Here is a 12,842-nt window from a genome sequence, read left to right as displayed (position 1 = left end):
GCCCTGCTTCTTTAATTCTTGGATTTAAGAATTGTTTGTACCTTAAACTGAGGCATGACAATTAGAGACGTGGGCTGGATTATGGTTATGAATTCTACTCTTCCTGTGTTCCTCACAGGATTCCAAGGAAAAGATTTCACATTAAGTGCAAAAATATTATTTTTTTTTAGGTCTATATGCCCACTCCCACCTACCTGATCACGGTGAGGAATGGTGTGATCCTCCTGTGTGGAATCCCGGGACAACACGGGACGGGGACGTCTATTTGGTCTTTTTTTTTTACTGGATCCATCTGTAGGAAACACACACACTGACTGAATACATTGTTTCTATGTGTTTATCAGATGATGGGGGATCTAGGTGGACCCTCCGTACTGCTCTCTCCTTTACAATAAAGTCTCCTCTTACCCGGTGATGTGAGGGGCGGAAGATCCTCCATGGAGAAAGAGACATCTTGACACCTTATAGGAACCTGAAACACACAATGATACAGTCACCATCCAGACACATCCCTTGTCTGTTACTGGATAATGTCCCAGAATTCCCAGCACCGCTCACCTCTCCCGTCAGCAGCTGAATGATGACTTTAGTGGCATTTAGAATATTCTCTTTTCTCTTGGGTGTCAAGCAGAGAAGTGGAGCTGTTGTGATGGATACCTGAGTAAATGGAGAAAAGAATTACTCAGGACTTCCCAGAATCTTCCTCACCTCTCCGGTCAGCTCTGTGTTTTATTAATAGAGATAAGAGTGATGTCATGTGACCTCCCAGAATCCTCCTCACCTCTCCGGTCAGCTCTGTGTTTTATTAATAGAGATAAGAGTGATGTCATGTGACCTCCCAGAATCCTCCTCACCTCTCTGGTCAGGTCTGTGTTTTATTAATAGAGATAAGAGTGATGTCATGTGACCTCCCAGAATCCTCCTCACCTCTCCGGTCAGGTCTGTGTTTTATTAATAGAGATAAGAGTGATGTCATGTGATCTCCCAGAATCCTCCTCACCTCTCTGGTCAGGTCTGTGTTTTATTAATAGAGATAAGAGTGATGTCATGTGACCTCCCAGAATCCTCCTCACCTCTCCGGTCAGGTCTGTGTTTTATTAATAGAGATAAGAGTGATGTCATGTGATCTCCCAGAATCCTCCTCACCTCTCGGGTCAGGTCTGTGTTTTATTAATAGAGATAAGAATGATGTCATGTGACCTCCCAGAATCCTCCTCACCTCTCCGGTCAGGTCTGTGTTTTATTAATAGAGATAAGAGTGATGTCATGTGATCTCACAGAATTCTCCTCACCTCTTCGGTCAGCAGGTAGACGATCTCCAGGGTAAGGTTCAATACGCTCTCAGCCAATTGGCGTTGGTCTTTGTCCATGCTTGTTGAATTGGCCATGTAACCTAAAGAGGACACTCCTTCCTGTCAACAAAAAAAATGATAATTATTAGGACTGTGGAATGATTAATGTCCACAATGCTTCTCCAAACCTCCCATAGGTCTCTCTTGGACCTCTAGCTATAGTATAATACAGGTTCCATATTTCAATGATCCAAAGGATAACTAAGGATGACCTTTTAAGTGCAACTCAAACCAGAACTTTTCTTTAGGTTTGCATAGAAGTGATAGATCAGGCACGTCAACCAAGTGTTCTATGGGGCATGCAGCCCTCTTACTCCTAGTTTACGGCCCTCGGTTGTTTAACATTAAGAATAAAGAAATTAGTGAACTCCCAGCTCCTTCTCCAGTTAATGCATTACACTTTCTTACATTATTTTGCATCGAAATACTACAAAAACTGTATAATGGCCCCTTTTTTCTGAGATTGAATAAGGCAGGTGCATGGAATTAGGCAAGGGCATACCCTAGTGGACATAATGGGGCTTCTTAAAGATTTGGTCCTCTCAATTCAACTCATTTATCAACCTGGGTTTGATCATCTGTTGAGTTTCCTATTAGGACTCGTTTACACTTGTGATTGAGAGGGGATAAAACCTCATAGTTGAGCAATGTTTGACATCCAATCATAGGCAGTTGAATAAATGGTTCTATATTTAGGATGTTTCTGGACTATAAACCAGAGGCTCTGGATGGACAGTTGGATAAATGGTTCTATATTTAGGATGTATCCAGTCTATAAACCAGAGGCTCTGGATGGACAGTTGGATAAATGGTTCTATATTTAGGATGTATCCGGTCTATAAACCAGAGGCTCTGGATGGACAGTTGGATAAATGGTTCTATATTTAGGATGTATCCGGTCTATAAACCAGAGGCTCTGGATGGACAGTTGGCTAAATGGTTCTATATTTAGGATGTATCTGGTCTATAAACCAGAGGCTCTGGATGGACAGTTGGATAAATGGTTCTATATTTAGGATGTATCTGGTCTATAAACCAGAGGCTCTGGATGGACAGTTGGATAAATGGTTCTATATTTAGGATGTATCCGGTCTATAAACCAGAGGCTCTGGATGGACAGTTGGATAAATGGTTCTATATTTATCATGTATCCGGTCTATAAACCAGAGGCTCTGGATGGACAGTTGGATAAATGGTTCTATATTTAGGATGTATCCGGTCTATAAACCAGAGGCTCTGGATGGACAGTTGGATAAATGGTTCTATATTTAGGATGTATCCGGTCTATAAACCAGAGGCTCTGGATGGACAGTTGGATAAATGGCTCTATATTTAGGATGTATCTGGTCTACAAAAAATATAAACAATATATACACAGCAATAATAATATGTATACAGTATATATTTGTGTATAAGATGCAGGATAAAGGAATAAGAATGAAATGATGCTGTAAAAAAGAAAAGAATATCTTATTACCTCCTCGGCTGCCATTTCCAACAATTTCTTCACTCTACTTCCTCCCAACTGACCTCTGACCCGGAACTTCCTGTCTGCATCTTACATCACTTCCTTTGTGCATGACCTCACTTCCTGTCCTTACCTAATATCACTTCTTTGCAACCAATTTGTGTGTTAATTTCACTAACAATAAACAGAAACACTAAAATCCAACAGAATGAGTAAGCGCCCATTCACACTGGCGCGACACGACTTACTGGGGCGACCTGTGAAGTCGCGGTGCACAGCGTGCACCGCGACCTCGGGGCGACTTGCACGGACTTCATATAATTGAAGTCAATGCAAGTCGCCTCCAGGTCGCCCCAAAGTAGTACAGGACCCTTTTTCTAAGTCAGAGCGACTTGTGTCGCTCCTATTAGAACGGGTCCTGTACTATTCAATGGCGAGCGACCGACCGCGACTTGTCAGGCGACCAAGTCGCCTGACAAGTCGCGCTAGTGTGAATGGACCCTGAAGGTAAAAAAAATGTATCCCTATTAATACGAAGACTCCCGCCACTTCCAAACTTCTCAGTCTAACCTCCTCCTTTGACCTGAAGCAATGGATACATGCTTCTACTCACTCTGAAGGTAAAATCCTTGACCTTGTTTTCTCCCACCTATCCACTCCGTACAACCTCTCAAACTATCCTTTCCCTCTCTCCGATCACTACCTTATTTGTTTCAATCTCTCCCTCTCCTCCAACTCTAACTGCCTTACAGTTTCCTGTAGAAACCTACGACATCTCAACCCTTCTCTTCTCTACTCTGCTACCGACCACCTCTATGACAAAATCGCACCCCTGTCCTGCACCAACCTAGCCACTTCTGTCTACAACACTTCACTGTCACCCTCCCTGGACACTCTGGCCCCCCTCCCCACACACCGAATCAGGCCCCGACACCTTCAACCATGGCGAACAGATAACACTAGAAGTCTGAAAAAGCATAGCCGTGCTCTTGAGCTCCTATGATGTAAGACTAGGTCTCAGTAAGATTTCAACCAATATAAATCTGCCCTCCAAAAATACAATCCCAGTCTCCACACTGCCAAGTAGACCTATTTTATCACTCTCATTACCAATTTATCATCCCATTCCCATCAACTCTTCTCTACCTTCAATTCTCTACTTCGTCCTCCACCCACTAACTCAATCACTGCCAAGGAGATCGCCAACCACTTCAAACAGAAAATTGATACAATTCGTGAGGAGATCTCTGCTGTTCAGATACCTTCCACGCTTTACACTTCATGCCCACAGGCACAATCACTACTCCTCTCATTCAACCCCGCCACTATAGACGAGGTTACTAAACTACTTGCTAACGTCAAGGCTAACCACCTGCCCTCTGGATCCTGTTTCCTCGCAAATGCTACGTTCACCCTCTGGCTCTATTCTACGCTCTCGAACCCACATCTTCAATCTCTCCCTCTCTTCTGGCATCTTCCCCAACTCTCTAAAACAAGGATCCTCAAACTACGGCCCTCCAGCTGTTGCAGAACTACACATCCCATGAGGCATTGTAAAACTCGGACATGCACAGACATGACTAGATATGATGGGAATTGTAGTTCCTGAACAACTGGAGGGCCAAAGTTTGAAGACCCCTGTTCTAAAACATACACTAGACAGCCCCATACTTAAAAAGCCCTCACTGGACCCAACCAACCTTAACAACCTACGCCCTATCTCCTTGCTCCCGTTTTTATCCAAACTCCTTGAACGTATAGTCTACAACCGACTGAGCAACCACCTTGCCGAGAATAGCCTTCTTGATCCCCTTCAGTCTGGATTTGGACCTCAACACTCCACAGAAACTGCTCTCCTAAAACTAACAAACGATCTACTAACGGCCAAAACCAATGGACACTATTCTGTACTCCTTTCTGCTGCCTTTGATACGGTTGACCATCCCCTCCTCAAAAAACTCTATGCCTTTGGTCTCCGTGACTGTACTCTTCACTGGTTCTCTTCCTACTTATCCAACCGCACCTTTAGCGTTACCTACAATTCTACTTCCTCCTCTCCTCTTCCTTTCTTTGTTGGGGTCCCCCAATGCTCTGTTCTTGGACCTCTCATATTTTCAATCTACACCTCCTCTCTGGGTCAGCTGATAGCCTCCCAAGGCTTCCAATACCATCTCTATGCTGACGATACCCAAATCTATTTATCCACCCCTCAGCTCTCTCCCTCAGTCTCCTCCCGTATCACTAATTTACTATCAGATATATCAGTCTGGATGTCTCACCACTTCCTCAAACTCAATCCATCCAAAACCGAGCTTATAATTTTTCCTCCACCACGTACCCCTTCCCCTGATCTCTCTGTCAATATCGATGGCATTACTATCAGCCCATCCCCGCATGCCAAGGTCCTAGATGTTGTCCTGGACTCTGAACTCTCCTTCAAGCCCCACATCCAATCACTGTCCACATCTTGACGCCACAACCTCCGCAACATCTCCAAAATACGCCCCTTTCTAACCAATGACACAACAAAGCTCCTAGTTCATTCCCTGGCCATTTCGTGACTCGACTACTGCAATTCCCTTCTCATTGGCTTACCTCTACATAGGCTCCTCCCCCTTCAGTCCATCATGAATGCTGCTGCCAGACTCATTCACCTTACCAATCGCTCAGTGTCCGCCGCTTCTCTCTGTCAAGCCCTCCACTGACTTCCGCCCACAAAACAAATTAAATTCAAAATACTTACAACATCTTACAAAGCCATCCACAGCTTAGCCCCCAGCTACATCTCTAGCCTAGTCTCAAAATACCAACCTAATCGCTCTCTTTGTTCCTCTCAAAACCTCCTGCTCTCTAGCTCCCTCGTCACCTCCTCCCATACTCACCTCCAGGACTTTTCCAGAGCCTCTCCAATCCTATGGAACTCCTTACCCCAACCTGTCCGATTATCTCCTACTCTATTAGCTGTTAGACGATCCCTTAAAACCCTCCTCTTCAGAGAAGCCTATCCTACCCACACCTAACCTCCTCTTCAGAGAAGCCTGCCCACAACTAACAACTGTACTTCCATTTTCTCCATCAGCTCATCCCCCACAGTTATTGCCTTCCGTTTCACTTGACCCTCCCTTCTAGATTGTAAGCTCTAACGAGCAGGGCCCTCTGATTCCTCCTGTATTGAATTGTATTGTAACTGTATTGTCTTCCCTCATATTGTAAAGAGCTGTGCAAACTGTTGGCGCTATATAAATCATAAAAATAATGGTAAAAAAAAAGAGAAACAAATAGAAAAACAACATAAAATAATATCTAGGGAGGGAGGAGATAATTAGAGCTGAGGAGGAGATACTAAGAGCTTGTTTACACGTGCATTGATTAGTAACACATAGGAAAATGCCTAATGCTTTCATCACGCGTTTTTGATGTGTTAATGAAGCTGGACAAATGCCCTGTGTGTTGATTTTCTATCTGTTTTAAAGGGGCTCATTCACATATATTTAGGATGTATCTGGTCTATAAACCAGAGGTTCTGGATGGACAGCTGGAGAAATGGTTCTATATTTAGGATGTATCCGGTCTACAAACCAGAGGCTCTGGATGGACAGTTGGACAAATGGTTCTATATTTAGGATGTATCTGGTCTATAAACCAGAGGCTCTGGATGGACAGTTGGATAAATGGTTCTATATTTAGGATGTATCCGGTCTATAAACCAGAGGCTCTGGATGGACGGTTGGATAAATGGTTCTATATTTAGGATGTATCCGGTCTATAAACCAGAGGCTCTGGATGGACGGTTGGATAAATGGTTCTATATTTAGGATGTATCCGTTCTATAAACCAGAGGCTCTGGATGGACAGTTGGATAAATGGTTCTATATTTAGGATGTATCCGGTCTATAAACCAGAGGCTCTGGATGGACAGTTGGATAAATGGTTCTATACTTAGGATGTATCCGGTCTATAAACCAGAGGCTCTGGATGGACAGTTGGATAAATGGTTCTATATTTAGGATGTATCTGGTCTATAAACCAGAGGCTCTGGATGGACAGTTGGATAAATGGTTCTATATTTAGGATGTATCCGGTCTATAAACCAGAGGCTCTGGATGGACAGTTGGATAAATGGTTCTATATTTAGGATGTATCCGGTCTATAAACCAGAGGCTCTGGATGGTCAGTTGGATATATATTGGTGTATAGGAGGCAGGATAAAGGAAAAGGATTGACTTGATGGATGTAAAAAAGAAAACAATTTCTTATTACCTTCTCTGCTGCCAATTCCAACAATGTCTTCACTCTACTTCCTCTCAACTGACCTCTGACCCGGAACTTCCTGTCTGCATCTTACATCACTTCCTGTGTGCCAGACCTCACTTCCTGTCCTTGCCTAACATCGCTTCTTCGCACCCTATTTCTTTTTTTTTTTATGTTTACATTTTTATTGGAATTTTAATTTAACAATTTCAACAATAACATTTACAATTATTTGTTACTTTTGACTCATTGCTTGGTACATGTAACAACAGTTCTGTGTTGCCAATATTTTACATTTTCCGTTTTGTAAAAGACAAAAAAAGAAAAAAGATAAAAGTAAAATAGGATATTAATGAAAAAAAAAAAAAATAGAAACAAAGAAAAAAAAAATAACAAAACAATAAATAATAATAACTAGGAAGGTAGGAGTTCATTAGAGCTGATGAGGGTTTACTAAGGGACTGTTGACACTTGTATTGATTAGTAACACATATTAAAGCGCCTAATGCTTTAAAATGCGTTTTTTTATGCTTTTATGCATTTTTGAAGCATTAATGAAGCAGGGCAAATGCACTGTTTGTGTTGATTTTCTATTTGTTTTAAAGGGGCTTATTCACTTACATTCCCCGGAATCTCCAACAACATAAGCAAAGGGATGGGGGGGAGGTCACATAGCTATATTAGGGCAACAATGTCATCCCTATCCCCCATTTTTATATGTGGGTGTCTCCCATTACCATCTATATCAATCTCTTTTAGGAAAAGGGTCTGGTATAGGTGAAGAGAATACAAGTACGTTGAGTTCGTGCGAAACGCGTCTACCATTTCCATTCTGCTGTACCTGCAGGAATAAAGAACTTCTTCTCTATCAAGTTTCCTGGTGGTGTGCGACCAATTCCTTCATATACTTTGTTGGCGGTGGCGAGCCGGGGTTCAGCACCAACCATGGACTGTGGATACAGACCCACCTGAGCCGTGTGACTACTCTTTATCACATAGGTGAAGAGAATACCGAGCCAAGTAAACAAAGGAGCATGATTTATAACAGGTCCTTCAGATCTGGTATGAATTTAAGGTTGGGTTCACACTGGATTGCAGGAGGTCCGGTACATCTCTTTGTTGGCGGTGGCGAGATGGGGTTCAGCACCCAACCATGGACTGTGGATACAGACCCACCTGAGCCGTGTTACTCCTCTTTATCACATAGGTGAAGAGAATACCAACCCAAGTAAACAAAGGAGCATGTTTTATAACAGGTCCTTCAGATCTGGTATGAATTTGAGGTTGGGTTCACACTGGATTGCAGGAGGTCCGGTACATCTCATTCACCCTGTCTGAATTTGGACATGAAATGGACCAGAAGACACACACAAATTTCCTTCAATGCGCTCCGCAGCTGTCCCGGAGCTGTGTTAGCTGGTAACAGTCTCCTGACATGTGAATTGGATGCGAGTATCAAGTCTGGTATGGGTTTTAGGAAGGGAATCCCATGCAAAAATCAAGAAAAAAGCATAAGGTCTCTCCAAAAATCCTACCAGACTCTTGTTGGAGTATGCAGCCTCACGGGCCTGGAAAGGTGGGCGACAAGCATGCACCCCTCCACCTCCTGAAAAACATACCAGCCTACATGCCGTCAACATGAGGTAACGTTATGTTGATGAGATCAGGGGCCTCCTCCTCACAACCCTAGCCTGGTGGTTATGGGGGTCTGAGGGCTGGGGGATTATCAGAGCAGGGAAGCCCACTTTAAAAATACAGAGCCCCCCAGATACCAGGCCCCCATGAGAATAAATTAGGGGTACATAGTACCCCAACTCCGGTGTAATTAAAAACATTTTTTGACAAGTCCTTTATTACAAAAAAAATGTCCCACAATGTACATCCGTCTTCACTCACGTCATCCAGTGGTCAGAATACAATGCCTTAGGGGAGATTTGTCCATCCACGCTGTATAGCGTAGATGGAGGGATCTGTTAGTTTTTTTTTGGTTCAGCCTGCAGGCAAGGCATACAAATGTAGATTTCTCCATCCAAGCTAGGCAGCATGGATGGAGGAATCGCCACTGCCTACTATTGTAGGATGACAACCACTACCCAAACTGTGACTGCATTCGCTTGTGGGCCATCACCGTTTAGCTGAGAATTTCCTGCCTGGCACCCTGTCGAGCCAGGAGAGCCAACAGTGCCACCGACAGCTGGACTGTTTAAGTAACTGTTAATAAACCTATATATAATGTGAGATATGGGGTGGTTAGACTTAGAGGAGCTGAGCGACTGTAAGTAGGATCGTGCTTTTATTGAAAAAGGCAAAAGCAAAGTTCAAAACCACAGATTTCCCACACATGGGTCCTTCTCCAACAAGCAACAACAGCAAATGCTAGGCCACCCGGTTACACTTCAGCAGCTCCGTCGTGATTAGCAGATGTCTCCACGACCACAGGTTCCTCAGGCTCCCTCAGTCTTCTTGTCACGGCACCTTGCTGTACAGGCCCACTCCTGGCCACCTGAGAGGGTTGTTCCAGCACCCTGGGTTCTCACACAGGAAGACTAGACCCAGTGCCTCCTGATTTGATTGGGTCTACCTTGTCTGGCCTTGGGCTGGAAAGACAGAGATACCACGGTGCTGTGCCCCCTGGGAGTTGGTTGCCCCACAGGTGTTATTAGTATCACTTGGGAGTGGGAAATCCACTGTGAGGATTGAGCATATGGGCATGGCCCTTATGCCTTTTCTGTACTGCGTTTCTTGGGTTAGGCCTTTTGGTTAAGTCTGGTCCTCAGGGCCTAGCCTGGCACTATTTATTTATTCTTCTCTCATGTTTGTTAATTGTAATTTTGTCTGTTTCTTTTCTCACTAGGATGGAGGGTGCGGGTCCTCTGGCCTACCCTGGGGACGGGGGTGTCTTTATTCGGGAGAGACCCTCACCAAGTACTTGTTGGTCAGCTTAGGCTGACCATGAGGAGAAGGGTCCACCAGGCCTTTTGGCTAGGTGGACTAAGTTGAGCCTGGCCCCTGTCAGAAGCTTTGCACCCAGGGGGGTTGGGGTAAGGTCCTACTCCTTTAGGGGGTGGACATGAGACACACCTTTACTTTTTGTGTACACTTGGGTGTTTCAATTTTTGCGCACCACAGCCTATTAAAAAACAATCTATATTAAATGAGCACCTCGGCACCATACCTCTATGGTAGATGTCTTTTTTTTCTAAAGCATACAACTGAGTCCAAGATGATGATCCTCTCATTGGGAAAAGAAAGATGGTCAAAGTATCCCCCAGAACCTAGAGAGTGGTCCAATGTTGAAAGGTCTTACTGGAGCACGATCTGTTCTCCATACTCTAATGGCCCAGGTTACCAACCCCTCAGATACAAGGCAACCTCACCGATGTGAATATAAACATTTTCAGTCATAATCGTATGATCAGTATAATTCTGCATGCCAAATACAATAACACGAGTGGCCTCTCCAGGATCATTTCCTCCTCTTCTCGCTTTATTCCTCCTTCTAATTCTGGAGCCATTCTACTTTGAGGATACGAAATGTGATTTTTCCAAAAGATGTCAGTTGATGCCCCTTCAGAGCACTGTTATCACCCCCCCCCCCCATTCACCCCCCTTCAAAGCACTGTCCTCACTCCCCCTTTACCCCCACCCTTTCATAGCAGTGTCCTCACCCCCTGCCTCCAACCCCACCCTTTCATAGCACTGTCCTCACCCCCTGCCTCCAACCCCACCCTTTCGTAGCAGTGTCCTAACCCCCTGCACCCCACCCCTTTGTTGCAGTGTCCTCAACCCGTCTCCCCCCCCAAGCCCTGAATAGCAGTGTCCTCACCCCCTGCCCCCACCCTTTAATAGCAGTGTCCTAACCCTCTGCCCCCCACCCCACCCTTTCGTAGCAGTGTCCTCACCCCCTGCCCCCCCCCCACCCTAACCTTTCATAGCAGTGTCCTCACCCCCTTCAGAGCACTGTCCTCACCCCCCCCCCCCCCATTTCACCCCTCTTCAACACAGTCCTCATTTACCCCCCTTCATAGCAGCATCCTTACTCCCCCTCTCTCCCCACTCTTTCATAGCAGTATCCTCACCCAACCCTCTTTCATTGCAGTGTCCTCACCCCATCTCCCCCCCAAACCCTTAATAGCAGTGTCCTCACACCTTGCCCCCACCCCACCCTTTCATAGCAGTGTCCTAACCCCCTGACCCCTACCCCACCCTTTCGTAGCAGTGTCCTCACCCCCTTCAGAGCACTGTTCTCACCCTCCCTCCCATTCACCCTCCTTCAGAGCACTGTCCTCACACCCCCCCCCCCCCATTTCACCCCTCTTCAAAGCAGTCCACATTTACCCCCCTTACTCCCCCCACCCTTTTATAGCAGTGTCCCCACCCCCTGCCCCCCCTTTCATAGCAGTGTCCTTAACTCCTTCAGTGCACTGTCCTCACCCCCCCCCCCTCCCCATCATCCCCTTAAAAGCACTGTCCTCACTCACCCTCTGTATAGCAGCATCCTCACTCCCCCCCCCATCCTTTCATAGCAGTGTCCTCACCCCCCCATTTAATAGTGTCCCCACCCCCCCCCCCCTTCAAAGCACTGTCCTCACTCCCCCTCTTTATTTTTTTTGCAGTCTCCTCAGACTCTCAAAAATTGGCAGCGCTGACTGTATTTCAAGTCATCATGGCGGGGTATTGGGAAAAGTTTTCAATTAGCAATAATCACGCCTCGGGTGGACCTCATTGGCCATACTGCCACTGCACAAAGCTCACTCACCCTCTTTATAGCAGTGTCCTCACCACCCGTTCCCCTCCCCCACCCCTTCATAGCAGTGTTCTCACCCCCCCCCCCCCATAATCCCACAATCACCCATCACCCCCCCTTCAAAGCACTGTTCTCACTCACCCCCCTTCATAGTAGCAACACCCTAAAAAAAAAAAAAAAAAGAACAAACAAGAATAGACTCCGGACAGAATATTGGCAAGTGTAGAACTTTCACATTTATTTTTATAGACACGTGCTGAATAAAATACAATGAAACAGACTGAATGTAAATCAAATCTTGTATAACTGAAGTACAAAAATGACATCAAATTTATTTTACGTTGGATGGCTGGACAAACAAACACCAAGCTCTCAGTACAAAAAAATATATATATAAATAAATAAAATAAGAGCAATGACATGCTGCAGCAGATAGCAACTTATTCAAAAAGTTAATTGGGAAAAGACAAATCCTGATTGGATATTCCACAATTTTCTTGGCTATGTAATCCTGTTTGTTGCCTGTGTGTTGGTACGGTTGTCCATGTTTTGTCATCACAGCCAGTGTGCTACCCCGTCTTTGCTGCCCACCTCCTTCCTTCAGTTGCCAATGTGCTGTAACACGTATTGCCAGAGTGTTGTCATGTTTGCCCACGTATAAGCACAGTTCAGTGCTGTTGTCTTGCTAATTTATTCTCAGCAGGCCCAGAATGATCATATAACACCCTGAAAAATGTCCCTTAATACTTTACGGCAAAGTACACCAGTAGGAGACCCAACCAAATGGACTCCACCTGTAGCCAGCAGGAGACCCAACCCAATAGACTCCACCTGTAGCCAGCAGGAGACCCAACCCAATAGACTCCATCTGTAGCCAGCAGGAGACCCAACCCAATAGACTCCATCTGTAGCCAGCAGGAGACCCAACCCAATAGACTCCATCTGTAGCCAGCAGGAGACCCAACCCAATGAACTCTACCTGTAGAAACTAAACCCAATGGAATCTACCTGTAGCCAGCTGGAG

General features: G+C 45.2%; 3 protein-coding genes across 3 annotated transcripts in view; all 3 read right to left on the bottom strand.

Moving 5' to 3' along the window:
* The window catches only part of LOC309564419 (uncharacterized protein), a gene marked incomplete at its 3' end in the record, with an annotated part of 909,898 nt that overhangs the window by 477,576 nt on the left and 419,480 nt on the right, over window positions 1-12,842 (bottom strand).
* LOC309563477 (uncharacterized protein) overlaps window positions 1-12,842 on the bottom strand; it is a gene marked incomplete at its 5' end in the record, with an annotated part of 99,647 nt that overhangs the window by 29,036 nt on the left and 57,769 nt on the right. The window contains 6 exon segments of the mRNA XM_082267870.1: window positions 195-292; window positions 409-472; window positions 559-657; window positions 1,293-1,412; window positions 7,081-7,154; window positions 7,913-8,130. Coding sequence (XP_082123996.1) covers window positions 195-292; window positions 409-472; window positions 559-657; window positions 1,293-1,412; window positions 7,081-7,154; window positions 7,913-8,130 — 673 coding nt within the window.
* The window catches only part of LOC309563478 (uncharacterized protein), a gene marked incomplete at its 3' end in the record, with an annotated part of 79,608 nt that overhangs the window by 20,330 nt on the left and 46,436 nt on the right, over window positions 1-12,842 (bottom strand). The window lies entirely within an intron of this gene.

This window comes from Pelophylax lessonae (assembly GCF_965119305.1).
Source record: "Pelophylax lessonae genome assembly, chromosome: 9".
Classification (NCBI taxonomy): Eukaryota; Metazoa; Chordata; class Amphibia; order Anura; family Ranidae; genus Pelophylax; species Pelophylax lessonae.
This window is presented reverse-complemented; position numbering and strand designations above follow the sequence as displayed.